Source organism: Sceloporus undulatus, chromosome 2 (genome assembly GCF_019175285.1).
Source record: "Sceloporus undulatus isolate JIND9_A2432 ecotype Alabama chromosome 2, SceUnd_v1.1, whole genome shotgun sequence".
Lineage (NCBI taxonomy): Eukaryota > Metazoa > Chordata > Lepidosauria > Squamata > Phrynosomatidae > Sceloporus > Sceloporus undulatus.
In genome coordinates this window covers 65,421,500-65,435,443 of record NC_056523.1, presented here as the reverse complement: position 1 = coordinate 65,435,443, position 13,944 = coordinate 65,421,500, and the positions used below count along the sequence as shown (strand labels likewise).

At 37.1% G+C, this 13,944-nt stretch overlaps 1 protein-coding gene across 1 annotated transcript in view; it reads left to right on the top strand.

Annotated features, from left to right (window-relative positions):
- The window catches only part of SYN2 (synapsin II), a 235,045-nt gene that overhangs the window by 115,390 nt on the left and 105,711 nt on the right, over positions 1 to 13,944 (top strand). Inside the window, 3 exon segments of the mRNA XM_042451153.1 lie at positions 4,376 to 4,433; positions 6,558 to 6,649; positions 9,832 to 9,988. Coding sequence (XP_042307087.1) covers positions 4,376 to 4,433; positions 6,558 to 6,649; positions 9,832 to 9,988 — 307 coding nt within the window.

Below are 13,944 nucleotides of genomic sequence, written 5' to 3'. Positions count from 1 at the left end.
GTTCTGTAGTTGGATTTGTAATGTAGAGTTGAGGTCTACATAGCCAGCCCCCTCCCATGAGTGACTGATGATGGGTGTTCTGACAAGGGTCTGATTGTCCATCACAGCCTTGATTTGCCGTAGGCGGGGCTGGAATTGTCATCCTCTTTGTCCACCAGCTTGAACAGCCCTCCTTCAATGAGCCCAGCTGCTGGCTGTTATGTGGACTGCATTGTCAGGACAAGAGATGTACACATTCAGTGTGGAATATTCACAAGGTTGTACACTCCATTTAAGGTTGTGCAATACCACTTGTCCAGCAGGACGTCAAGCACTGTTGATGCCAACTAGGAGAGGAAGGGTACATGGATAAATGTACTCCTTCATTTCTGTACTTTGAGACAGCCTTTGGCCATTGTTTACTTAGTTATTCCAGGCAGTGGAAGAGCAGTCTCCCAGCCCTTTATTCTGTTTTCTCCCTCTGTTTCTTCTTGCCACCAAGAAAAATAAATCATTCTGGTTTCCACAATTATGTATTTTATTAATTGTTTTTGTATTGTGCATTTTTCTCAGCACAAAACCCAAGGCAGCTTATGACAAATTAAAACAAAGTACAGCTAAAATCTTATTAAACAAAAGGCAAAAATAATTAAATAAATAATTGGATTAAAAACACAAACTTAAAATGATTTCAAATGTTATAATAACGGAATATGAGGACAGGACTCCACATTAAAACACCCATCTGCCTCATGAGTTAAGAGTCAAAGTTGGGGCACAAAACATGAAGGGCTTTAAAAGCCATAACCAGGACTCTGAATTCTTCCTGCTAGGAGAAAGGCCATTAGAGGGAAAACTGAACTATTTTTAAAGCATTGGCAAGATACATTAATCAAGGATGTATGAAGAAACTGAACTTTTAACAGTGTCATTGACAGAGAACATGCTATAGAATAGGAGGCTATAGATTTTCATAAAAGCTTCTCTGTCAGGCCAGTGATTCCAAGGCACTGTTTCCACCTGCACTGTAATAGCTGCTGAGAACTACAATGAACTACAGGGAAAACAAACCGATATGATAGTTCCCTGTTTTCTCCAAATCTAGATGCAGTATTTTCCCTTCACTTGATATTATCAAAGGCAAATATGTCTTCCCCTTTGAATTAATATTACCAATGCATCCTCCATTCAGAAATGATGGCACACTCTTTTTCCTAGGCATGAGCTAGCAATGGAACTGCCTCCTCTTTATTCCCTTTCCTTCTATTTCTCTGCAAGCAAGCATGGCTGCTTCCTGCCATTCTGGCTATTTTAAGCATCCAGGTCATGGCTTGATTTCATTTCATTGCTGCTTTTGCACTAATCAGATTTTTTTTAACCAAGTAGTGAGGTTTGAAGTAAATGTGAAATATGTAATAAGAAGGAAAGTAGAGGGGTTCAGGAGCTAACTATATAGGCATTTCATTAGTGAAAGAAGCTTTTACATTTTTTCCAAGCTTTGCTTGGGATCCCTTCTGCAATATCTCTAGTACTTTGGAATCCTAATCATAAACTATTTTCCATGTGCTATTTAGAAGAATGTGAACAGCTTGGAAGTGTAATGCATCTATTTATATCTTACAAGTAAATATGTTAGGGTAAAGTGTCCCCACTAACAACTGCAATAAAATCAAAGGAAGGAGTTTGAGATATTATTTTTCTTGGCCTGGGTCAAAACACAGTAGTATTTTAGATATTTCTTTCTATCCTGCCTCCTAAGCAATTGTTTAATTCAACAAATATTGTGGAGAGATTAGTCCTGGGTAAGATAGTGGAGAGGAACCTGGGATCCTTTCTCACTGTGTAGGTATGGGACTATAACCCCAATGAAAACTCATAATAATATGACCTAGAAATATATATGTTTATATTTTAAATATATAAAAAATAGACATATTGCTATATGTCCATTCCTACACTTTACATAGACTAAGATAAGATCGATAATGTGGTGTATTGTATAGTAGAAAGATAATGTACCTATTTGAATGTCATGTCCATTAGTACACCTCTGCATTTGCTTGCCCAGCAGAATCCTTGGGGCATTTAACTATGTACTACCAAAGGCCCAAAGTTATGCAGGAAGGGTGAAAAGTGTTATTGTCAAGCCATGCCACTGGGTAATTTTTTTGTCACTTCCCCACCATGCATGCGTACCATCACACAAATACATTGCCAGCAGCTACCTGCTGCTGCCTAGGTGCTATCCCATTAGATTGCTGCCCTTTTGATTGGCCACACAGTCACAACTACGATCCTCAACTGGTATGGGCCATTGGAACATCAGTGTGCATAGTGAAACACACGCAAAGTGCAGTCATGCCCCCCCTACATGCACCCTTCACCCCCCTTCACTCCATGCCTGCTCTTGGACACTGTGGTTTGTGTATGTTGTATCCATTGGAGATGTCACACTTTCATTTTTTTTTATTTTTTTTTTTTGCATTGCCACCCCAACCGCTTGGGTACACCATCTCCATCCTTTTTTAATGTGCGTTTGTACTAGTGTGTTTATATGCAGCTTTAGGGTTAGGGTTAGAACTGCTTTTGCATTGGAAAGTTTATATGCAGGATCAAAGGTACGCATTTTCCTCCTTGACTCTGACTATCGCAGCTTCATTTTGCTCCCATTTTTAGCCTGTTTTTCTTCCACTTTGGAGGCGTTCGTCATCTAAATGTCCCATCTTCAAAGCAGGTGGAAACCACTTTATTTGGCCTGTCTGTTTCACCCCTTAGTCTCAAATTCCTTGAGCTTCAAACTACACAACTAGAATTTTCCTTTCTGAAATGAAATCATAAATCATGAAGAGTAACAAATATACCCTAGATTCTGGTAGGCAAGCAATAGCATCTGGTGGTTCTCATATGAGTGGGGTGAATTTCGTCACAATTTTAAAGGGAGTAGGTTTCAGCACTTTCGATAGTTCTTTAAAGTTGTGACATTGGAGCCCAGCATTTTAAACTGGTTCCAGCCTCCCAGATTGGAGCTGGGATGTGGAAGCGGAAATTATCACTCACTAAATCGCTGCCAAACTGCCAACCACCAACATCCCAGGTCCAAAGCTGGGGCCCAGCTGCACTCCACCAGCACTTTTTAGAAGCCATAAAGCTTTCTGACTACTGAAAAGTGCTGGCGGAATACGACTGAGACCCAGGCTGATAGCGGCCGGTGATTTAGTGAGCAATAATCCCCACCTCCATCCTGCATCCCTGGGAGGCTGGAACCGGTTTAAAATGCTGAACGATAAGCTCCTTAAACTCAAAGGAGATTCACTGCTTCACTGACATAGAAGCCAATGACTTTCTCCTATTGGGCAAGTGTTTACCTGCTGTAAGAAGAGAGAAAGTGTCCATTATGTTTCTTTCTAACACAACAGAACTATTCTTAGTTCAGTCAGGCATTCTGTACAATGTTTTGTTAGTATTTCTCAGACTGGCAAATAGTTGTTCTTTTGTTCTATAGCACTGATATACCTTGATAGGGTAGTTATCAGTCAAGCAGGAGATTACAACCACTTTCATACAAAACTTTCTTGGGACTTCTCTGTAGTTCATATCCCCTCTTTTTCTTGCAAGAGTGTACTTTAGACATTAAATGAATATATTTCAACATGGCTACAACTTCCCCAAGTTAGTATGCTGAGAATAATCAAGGCTTGTTGATCCCCCCCCCCCAGCAATGAAAGGCGCCACTTAGCTTTGGAATCAGCCCAAGTTCTTAGTAAAAGAACACTTGAAAAGTTCATCAGAGTTTAGTCCTCTGAATTTGAGAACTTACAAATATGATTTATAAAGTTTTGCTTGAGTAAAAAGAACTAAGAAAGTTTTTTGTTTTTTTTAAAAGCCTAAAACATTCAGGAAGCTTTTAATGCTTTTCTGTTTCAGTGTTTAATGCTTCTGTGGAATTAAGTCACTGGAAGTATTCCTGGCCTCATTTTGTTTAACATTTTGTTAAGACTCCAGATGGCAAATTTAGTGTTCGGTATTAATGTTTATTTTCAAAACTGAAGTCATTTGTTGAAACATGAATCATGCCAGAGATCAGTTGTTTAATAATTGCCTCATCCAGAGGATGTTTACAAAGAAAAGGTGAATCTGAGGAGGAATATTTCATTCTAACTGGAAAACAATCCATATGCCAGAATATCAAAGAGATTCTAAATATTTTTCAGCATCAACCATTCACTGTGTAGACAGATTAAATAAAGATTTTTTAATTCTTAAATATCAGATAAGCATAATTTTATGCATTACCAATAGATTTAAAATTCCACCTTACTAAAGAAGAATGCTTTTATTGATAATGTTATATTTACAGCAAGTACATTATAGTAACAGTAATTACTGTCTTTTTCAGGACCAAATGTTTTCGTGGAAAAAAGGTCCTTGGGGAATATGACATCAAAGTTGAACAGGTACTAAATGAGAAGCTTTTTGTCAAACGTATGCACACTATTTTCTTCAGCCTCATATTTCGTTAAAATATTGAACTGAGATTGCTGACAATAGATTATATTGCTATTATGTAGACATTTTCATTGTTCAAAGGACTTCAATGAAATATTACAAATATTTTCTTAAAACCAGTATAATACAATATAATGCAACTCATGTAAAATCATCACATTGGTTTTCTTCTGGATTTGTATAATGGCTTTCTTTGGAAATTATAGAGCATCTAGTATCAACTGGAAGTTAGTTCTTGTAGCAAATTGTAATTAACTTCTTATTAAAAGTACTTTGAAAGAATCCCTATTGATCCTGTATAACTAATTATTTATTATTGGCTATATTTTTCAGTGCAAACTCATTTTACAAATATTTTGGAAAAATTCCAAGCTGAGGCTATTCTGTATAAGAGAGTGAAAGAGGTTACTAGGGCTGAGTATAAAAAATAGTACACAATGTTTTTTAATATCAAAGCTTAGTAGTAAAAATATAACTCAGACCTTATATCCCTGGGTCATGCTAGTTAATTGGTACAGAGCTGGAATTGTTGCTTGGACTCAAACAAAACTAGATCTCTAGATAAAAAAAAAATCTTGGAAAATTAGGACAGAAAATTGTGTTTTCCATCCTCAAAGTGATCTACAATAATTTTATCTACCATATAACATTGGGGGTGTTGGGAATTATTAAAAGTGAATCAGTTGAAGAAGAGAAAAGTTCCTTGAGTGAATTTGTCAAAAAAAGCAAAGAAGTAATATTAATATATGTATATAGAGAGAATTCATTGAACATTGACATATACACAAAAAAGTGTGTAGAAATAAATTAATGAAAAATTGCCTTGAAGCCTGACAAAACAAACCATTACATGGTCAATACATTAAAAGCATGAAAAGAAAAGCTGAGAAAGGAAACATCTAGAAGTGGTTGCAGAAGGAGATAGTGAAAAAAGAAACTAAAGGACTTGTATTTGTAGCTCAAGAACATGTGCTTCAGATGAGTAGCATCAAAGCAAATACTGGGGGAAAACACTATCTAAAAAAAGAGATAAAACCACTGACTGCCTTATTATTTCATGCAGTGAGATGAAACAGACTGAGTATAAGAAATGTCATGATTATATATTTTAAATTTTGAAAATAAATGATTTACAATCTGCAAAGAACTCATGGGTACATAAGCTTGAGAAAGTTGTTGAAAATGGTGAAGTAAAAATGGTATGGGTCTTTTAAGATGGAAGTGATAAACATTTAGAACATAATATTCCAGAAATATCTGTGGTTGAGAAAAAGCGTATATGGATAATTAATGTGGCAATCCTTGGGGGTAGCAAAACTGATGATAAAGAAAGGGAAAAGGTGAAATAGCAAGACCTTCAGAGGGAGATTCGGTCTTTTTGGGGAAAGGAAACAATGGTGGTTCCAGTGGTGATAGGTGCTCTGCTATAGGACCAATTACAGATGGATTGAAAAAACAACTGAATGAAGTCACTACAGGTAGGATTACTATAATACAATTACAAAAAGTGACACTACGTTTTGTATTGTATCCAACAATATGTCACTGATTCCTGGGAGAATGTAAAAAAACAACAAAAGTAGTGGGAAGAAGAAGAAGAAGATAAAAGCTCTTGTTTAAAATTATTTTGTGGGAAATTTTTTTAAAAAGCTCATAATCATGGCTATTTTGCCAAATATTTTATGTGATGTGCAATAAAATTAGTGTTTGTCAAGATAATCCAGAAAATCAAGTTATTTTGGGATGAAAAGGCTTTTTCTGGAGTAGTTAGTCACCTATATAAACTCAGACTGTTTTGAGTTTATTCCCTGACTTTCCTATACAAATATTTCCAAAAGTGTATTCTTTTATAAACAGAGTTGCTAACACAAGCTAAGGAGAGAGTTCATGTTGCAGTTTTGTCTGACACACACAGTAGTGACACAAGCCATTTTAGTTGTTTAAACTTTTGCTTGCTTGACAGTATTACAGAGGTAGCCAGGAATACTCACCCTAGATGGAGAAGGAGTTTCAAATATATGAGGAATCTAATCTTACAGGTTTCTTTATGCAGGTTATTTTTTATCTTGCAGGCACAATTTTCAGAAGTAAATTTGATAGCTCATGCAGATGGTAATTACGCTGTAGATATTCAGGCATTCAGAAATGGAACAAAAGTTGTCAGGTAAGTTCCTCTCTCCCACCTTTAACATAAAAAGTAAGACTGAACTGTAGAAAATCTGACCATGAATTTGAATCCTGTCTGCAGTATTATTCAACAGGATCCATGGCTTTTCTGTTTAGACAGCTGCAACCCCTTGAGTAGCTTTATAAAGTTTTAGTATAAAAGCATCACAATAAAATAGGTGTGTCCCAGTCAAGATATATTGCTGTTTAAGGTAGAATGCAACAACAACAACGACAACAACAACAACATGGAGCTGTCCAGATAAATACTACATGGCATTGTCTTGCTCAGATATAAGCATCTGGATGAAAATACCAGCCCCTACTGCTGCTGGTGGTGGGGGTGCCAGGTTTTAACTAGGAGTCCAGACAACATCAATTTTAGACCACATAGGTTCTAGGTGCATACATAGTCAGTTTTGAAAATGCTCAACAGCCAGTCACAAAATAAATATTATCATCTGACAGCTTATACCCTAAAGAGACATGTGTGCCTTTTCTTAGAGCTGGAATGAGTAAAAGTTTGGTTTTACCATCACATTAGCTTCAATCTATGGCTAGCCTATGAATGAGAGGCCTCCAAGAAGACACTCTGTATCAACAGTCCTGCTCAGGTCAGGGCTGTGACTTTCCTTATTGAGGCAAATTATCTGTAATGTCTTTCTTTTTTCCTGATGCCTTCCACTTAGCATTATCAGATTTTCGAGTGAGTCACGTTGTCTCGTGATGTGTCCAAAACATGATAGTCTTATAAGTTTATTGCACTCCATTTCCAGACCATTCTGGGCACGAAATGGGATTGGCACGGAATGGTTCAAAATAGTCCTTCAAAATAAACTGCCATAGCATGGATGGGGAACGGCTTGGGGACTCTCAGCAGCATTGAAAGCATTCTCATGTGCGGTAACACCCATTCTTGCCCATTCCATGCCGATCCCATCCCATGCCCAGAACGGTCTGGAAATGTCGTACGATAAACTTATGAGAGCTTAATTTTCCTTATGCCCCATTTATTAATCTTACTGGTAGTTTATGGTATCTGCAAAATTCTCTTCCAGTACCTGCTTCAAATGAGTTGATTTTTTTTTCTCTGTCATCTTTCTTCACTATTTTATGCATAGAAACTGGAATTACTATTCCAAGGATGATTCTGACTTGGTACTTTATGATAATTGCTTTTCCAAGTCCTAATCTTCTTCTCGTTTCTTGACTACAGTCTCCATTTTAATATAGAGGTATAGAGAAAATATAGATAATCTTAAATTATTTTGATGTTGTCATCTTACATTTTAAAGTTGTGCAAATCATCTGTGGTCATTTTTTCCTCAATATTCAGCTCTAATCCTGCATTTGCACTTCCTTACCTTCACTAGTCACTTTGCTATTTTCTGCTAGTGATATGATGCCATCTGCATATCTTTGCTAATCTAGTCCAACATCTTGTTTCCAGTGTTAGCCAGTAATGACTACTGCCTCTGAAAAGCCTCCATTTTGAACCAGTCTCCAGTTTCAGATCCAGGATGATGCTGTAGAGCAGTTGTAGTATAGTGAGTAGGAGACTACACTATGAATTAGAAAGCATCCAGTTCATATCTGGCTACCCCCATTAACTCACAAGATGATCTTAGACATGCCACACTTTCAACCTCAGCACCTCCATCTGCATTGTTAATAAGAATAACCATATTAACCTATCTCACAGATCTCTTCTAATGTTTAAAGAACCACAGATATTTCTTAAAACAAAGTATTGATTGCAACATAGGCAATTTTATTTAAAAATGTATAACCCTCAATGAAATTGATGTTTGGTGTTTCAACAGCTGTGGAATTGTTATAGCAAAAAAACCCCAAACATCTTAGTAATAAGATGTAGTACGGTAATAAAATGTAACTTTGTGTGGGCTGATTTATTTTTGAAATTATAAAAATATTTTCTGAAAATGGTTATTCCTTTGGTTGTTCTGTTACAGTATTTGACTAAACTTGTTTATTTCTTTAAAGGTATTTCAATATTTGGAGAGGCTTGCTTACAACTTCCTGTCTTTGCAGGACAGATGATTCATTATAAATGAAGTCCCCCATTGCACTGAGGTAGACTTTGAAGTAAACAGAAAACATGTTCCTTTGAAGTAAACTGAAAAGTAATCTTATAAATAACTAATCTAACTGTGTTGTTTTGGGCTGATTAATACCTCCACGGGGCTCACCCATTCCACAGGCACAGTTCTGCTCATGGAAGGCTCCCCACAGGGCATAACAGAATCATGTTTCCTGCTCCCCCCCCCTCCCGGTGCATGCATAGACACAGGTGTCAAGCATTCCAGGGAATAATAATAATAATAATAATAATAATAATAATAATAATAATAATAATAATAATCTCGCAATAGTAATCTGACAATTGCCTGATGTGTGCTCCATTAGGAAGCAAGAAAAGTAGTGTTCTGCCCTGTTTGGGTCTCTTCTCCTCTCTAATCCATACTAACATTTGCACTAGAAATGCTAATAAATATTTCTGGTGTTTAAATTGCCTGGATTACATATAAATGTTATCTAATCAGAGGTGAAATATAGATAGATGTATAATTAAAACTGGGATGAGAGTCGTGCATCCCTTGAGATGTTGTCACACTGCAGTTCTCATCACTCCTCCACCAGGCAAAGCCAGTAGTGAGGAATGTGAGGAACAGCAAAAAATATAGGTCGGCCTTTCTGGTTGATTTTCACCCCTACTATACAGCCATTTTAGAACATAAGGAGCAAAGAAATTGGTAGATTTTATTAAAAATAATTTGTTTTGAAATGTAAACACATTTAAAAGCTTGTGAGATACAGTACAAGCTGTATGGCTATGAATTATATCAAAGGGAACTATTTATAGGTGCTTTTTGGTAATCTAATTTTGAACTTTGCATCTAAACCTAAAACTGGTTATTCCAAAGGACCTCAGTAGGATCACTATCAAACTGTGGAAGTAAAAAGGTCGACAGCTTTAATAACATAGTTCAATGAATTCTGGAAGAGTTGGGTTTATTCTCTTCCAAAAATATGTTTTCTTGTTTCCTTCTCAGTCCTTTTCCTGTAAATGATGTTTTAATCTAACTCATCTAATCTAATAGCTGATATTTCTTTCCATTAATTTTGGGGTATATTTAAAGAACAATCTAATTCTCCTAGATCATTCAAGCCTGACTTTGTCCTTATTCGGCAACACTCATTCAGCATGGCAGAAAATGAAGACTTCCGTAACTTAATTATTGGGATGCATTATGCTGGAATTCCAAGTGTTAACTCACTAGAGTCAATCTACAACTTCTGTGACAAGCCCTGGGTGGTAAGTAATCTGATAGATTTAAATAATAGACATCTATCTGAATGTGAAGATTTTGGGGGAGAGAAAACAGGAAAGGAGTTCCCTTGATCCCAAAGCCAGTTTTTGCCTCTGCACACAAGGCTGAAAGTTAACACTTCCCTTAGGAGGCTTATTTTGTAGTCTGCACGATAGTCGTGGACTCCTGGACAATGTTAGTCTATTCCTTCTTCATGTCATTTTTATCATTGTGAGTGTGATAAAAGTAATGACTGATTCCTTTAAAAAATGATGCTATTCCTTCTCCATCCTTTTTCTATTGTTGTGAATACTCTGAAATGTAAGAAATGACTGGGTCCTTAAAAACTGATGCTAATCTTTTTACCTTAGTCCTCATGAGAGATAAAAATGGAAGCTTCAATCATAGAATCATAGAATCATTCAAGCTTGTACAAGTACCACAGGGTGATTTTCCTTCCCATAATCCTGACAATATGGACAAAATATCACTGTAATTATTTTTATTCAGAGTTAGGCAGCTAGGCTTCTTACAATTTAGTTCTGCCAGTGCAGAATCTTTATACTCGAGTCAACTAGAAACCATCTAGAAAGCAATGCCATAATCACAAAAAGTCAGCACAGGTTTCAGAGAAACAAGTCATGCCAGACAAATCTAATCTCTTTTTTTGATAAAATTACCAGCTTGTTAGATGAAGGGAATGCTGTGGATATAATATATCTTGATTTCAGTAAGGCCTTTGACAGGGTTCCCCATAAATATTCTTGCAAACAATCTTGTAAAATATGGGCTAGACAAGGTAACTGTTACATGGATTTGTAATTGGTTGACTAGCCGAACCCAAAGGGTGCTCAACAATGCATTACAGATGTTGAAGCTGTTGAATTATTTATGTATTTATTTGGATGTTTGTATCCCATGTTTGAAAAAAAAATATCAAACTTAAAGTAGTTTACAAAGGCCAAGACCCACTGAATAAAGGGGATTTATATACGTGTTGAAGAGCCAGTGTGGCTTAGTGGTTTGATTGTTAAGCTATGACTCGGGAGACCAAGGTTTAATTCTCAACTCAGCCATGAAACCCACTGAGTGACCTTGGGCAAGTCACATGCCTCAGGGAAAAGCAATAGCAAACCTCCTCTGAACAAATCTTGCCAAGGAGATCCCATGGTAGTTTCAACTTAGGGTCGCCATAAGTCAGAAATGATTTGAAGGCACACAACAACAACAAACATATAAGTGTTGATTTATCAGATTCCCATTGATTCAGTGAGTTTGCTCTAGTTGGGATTTACAATTTGATTTAGACCAATAAAAATATAAATCAGAACAAAATTTTAAAAACCTCACAGTAAAACAGTAGTGAACTTGCATAGTAATGATTTTTAAAAAATCAATAATAACAGCTTTAGCACACAAGATTTAGGCACCACAATAAAATCTGCTTTCTTTCTCCCCACCTCGGCTCTACCTCTGTCATTGAAAGAACAGTAGGAAGGACAGCCTTAACAACTTGCAGTTCTCAATCTAGTTCCTGTGGGAGCAGATAGTACTGGAGGTGTTTAAGGCTTTAAAGACCACAGTCCACAAACTGATAGCCAATGAAGTTGACACAAAATTGGTGTAATGTGTTCCCTTCTGTCAGTCCTACACTAATCTGGGTATCATATTCTGAAACAATTAAAGCTTCAAGGGCTGCTTAATGTAGGTCCAAAACACAATGCAGAAATAATCCAGTTTGAGACTGCTTTAACTGCCCAGGCTCAGTGCTTGGAAATCCTGGGAATTGTAGTTTATTTTTGCACCAGAGCTCTCTGCTAGAGAAAACTAAATGTATCACAAAACTATAGTTCCCAGAATTCCCTAGTGTTGAGCTAGGGCAGTTAAAGTGGTCTCAAACTGGATTATTTTTGCAGTGTGTTTTGAACCAAAGAGTACTTTTCAGTAATCAGTTGCTTTGGGTACATATCTGCTCAAGTCTACACTGAGTTTGGCAGGGCTACGGTAATTCCAGGGACATTTTTGGAGGATTTCCAGTTAGGCAATATTGTGCTTCATAATGGCATATTAGCAGATTTTTTAAAAAGTTCTAAATATTAAATTATCAATAAACTTCACAAATATCTAAAGAATGATAGGATATATGACTGAGTGAATGAAATGACAGTTGTTTTTTTATATAAAGGTACTGTCCTAGTATTTATCACTTTCCACTTACTACAATAAACCTTTTCATTATGCTGTATGTGGGAGTTGCTGTTTAATTATAAATGACAGAGTTATGTATGTACTTTATTTGCTTAGAATCATTACAGAAGTCAAAAAAGCTGCCCCGTGTTGAAGACCATTGACTTAGCCTATTCCTATCTTCCAGGTTTCTAGTACAGATACTAGAGATGCTGTAATTGAAGCTAGAATGTTATGCATGGTAGGCCTGAAAAGGCAGTTTGTAAAAATATTGGTTAAAATCTTTCCCTTTATCCTGATGTATGTTCTGAATAATTATCAGCCAGTTTTCTGTAATCCATTTTGGAGTAAGGCACTGAAACATATGCTTGTGTCCCTGATCCATATGATTTCACCACAGATCTTATTATGAAACAGAGATGGCTTCAGATGCCATAATAGACAATCTATTCCAGGAACTGGCCCAGAGGGAGCATTTCTATGTTGATTCCTGGTCACCTTTCTGAGTTGTGACTTGGAAGCACTGTTTTTGTCAATATTGTGTATGTTTTAATCTTGCAAGTGGCCTTGAGTTCTACTTCTGAGGAAAAAAGGCAGGAGACTGATGGTGGTGGTGGTGGTGGTGATGATGATGATGATATGCTCTGTAACTGCACTCCCTTCCTATGTGCCTGTCCAGCCAGAAAAATCTTTACATGTACTGATAACTTCAGGTCTGTTGTTAATATCATTGGCAAGAGGAACCTGTGGTTAGCTGGAAAATTGAAAAGGAGCACTCCACACTGCAACACTTTGTTGCAGGCCCCAGGTATAAGTCCTGTCAAAGCTACTGTACAAACTCCCTAATCTTTGTTACTTTTTTGTGCATGCCAGAGTGCTCTCAAAATTATATCTCTTAATGTAAAATAATAAGCCTTTTAGGATGCTTTTACCTTACAGAAGGATCTTTAATAATGCTGGCACTCGCTGGCATTAAAGACAGAACCAGCAACGCTTCTATTCAGCTTCCTTCTGCCTTAGGCATTTCAGTCTGACATTTCTGCTTTTGTTAAAAATGTTCTAGGAATTTAAAGCCAGAGTACTTTGATCCCTCATTCAGTCCTTTGCATAAGCATTGACTGGCCCCTCCTTACTTATCAGACCTTCTTTCTCCTCACCTTCCCACTCGGGCCCTCAGTTCTGGTAGTCAAGGCCTGCTGTCCCAGCCCAGGATTTCCTCTGCCCCATCCCGGATTCACCCCTTTTCACTTGCTGCCCCTCACTCCTGGAACCTTCTTCCGCCACAAGCAAGGGCCATCACTTCTTTAACCAGCTTCAAAACGGAGTTGAAAACCATCCTGTTCAGAGAAGCCTTCCCAGGCATTGCATAATTGTTGCTTACTATTTGATGTTCTTTTGGTGCCTGTTTATCGAACCATTTCCTGTATTGCTATGTACTGTATATGTATTATCCTACTTGAGAGTATGTATTTTCCCTGGAAGAAGATTAACCATCCATTATGAAGCCAAGCCCTCCCTCCAGTCCATCTGCCTTGGTCCAGGCCTCGGAGGTAGAGAGGAACTGCTGGACCTCTTACCCTTTCCCTCCACCACTCCCTTCTCCTTCTGTGTCATGTCTTTTTAGATTGTAAGCCCGAGGGCAGGGAACCATCTAATTAAAAAGATTGTATGTACAGCGCTGTGTAAATTTACAGTCCTTCATAAATAAAGGTTAATAATAATAATAATAATAATAATAATAATAATAATAATAATAATAATAATAATAACTGGC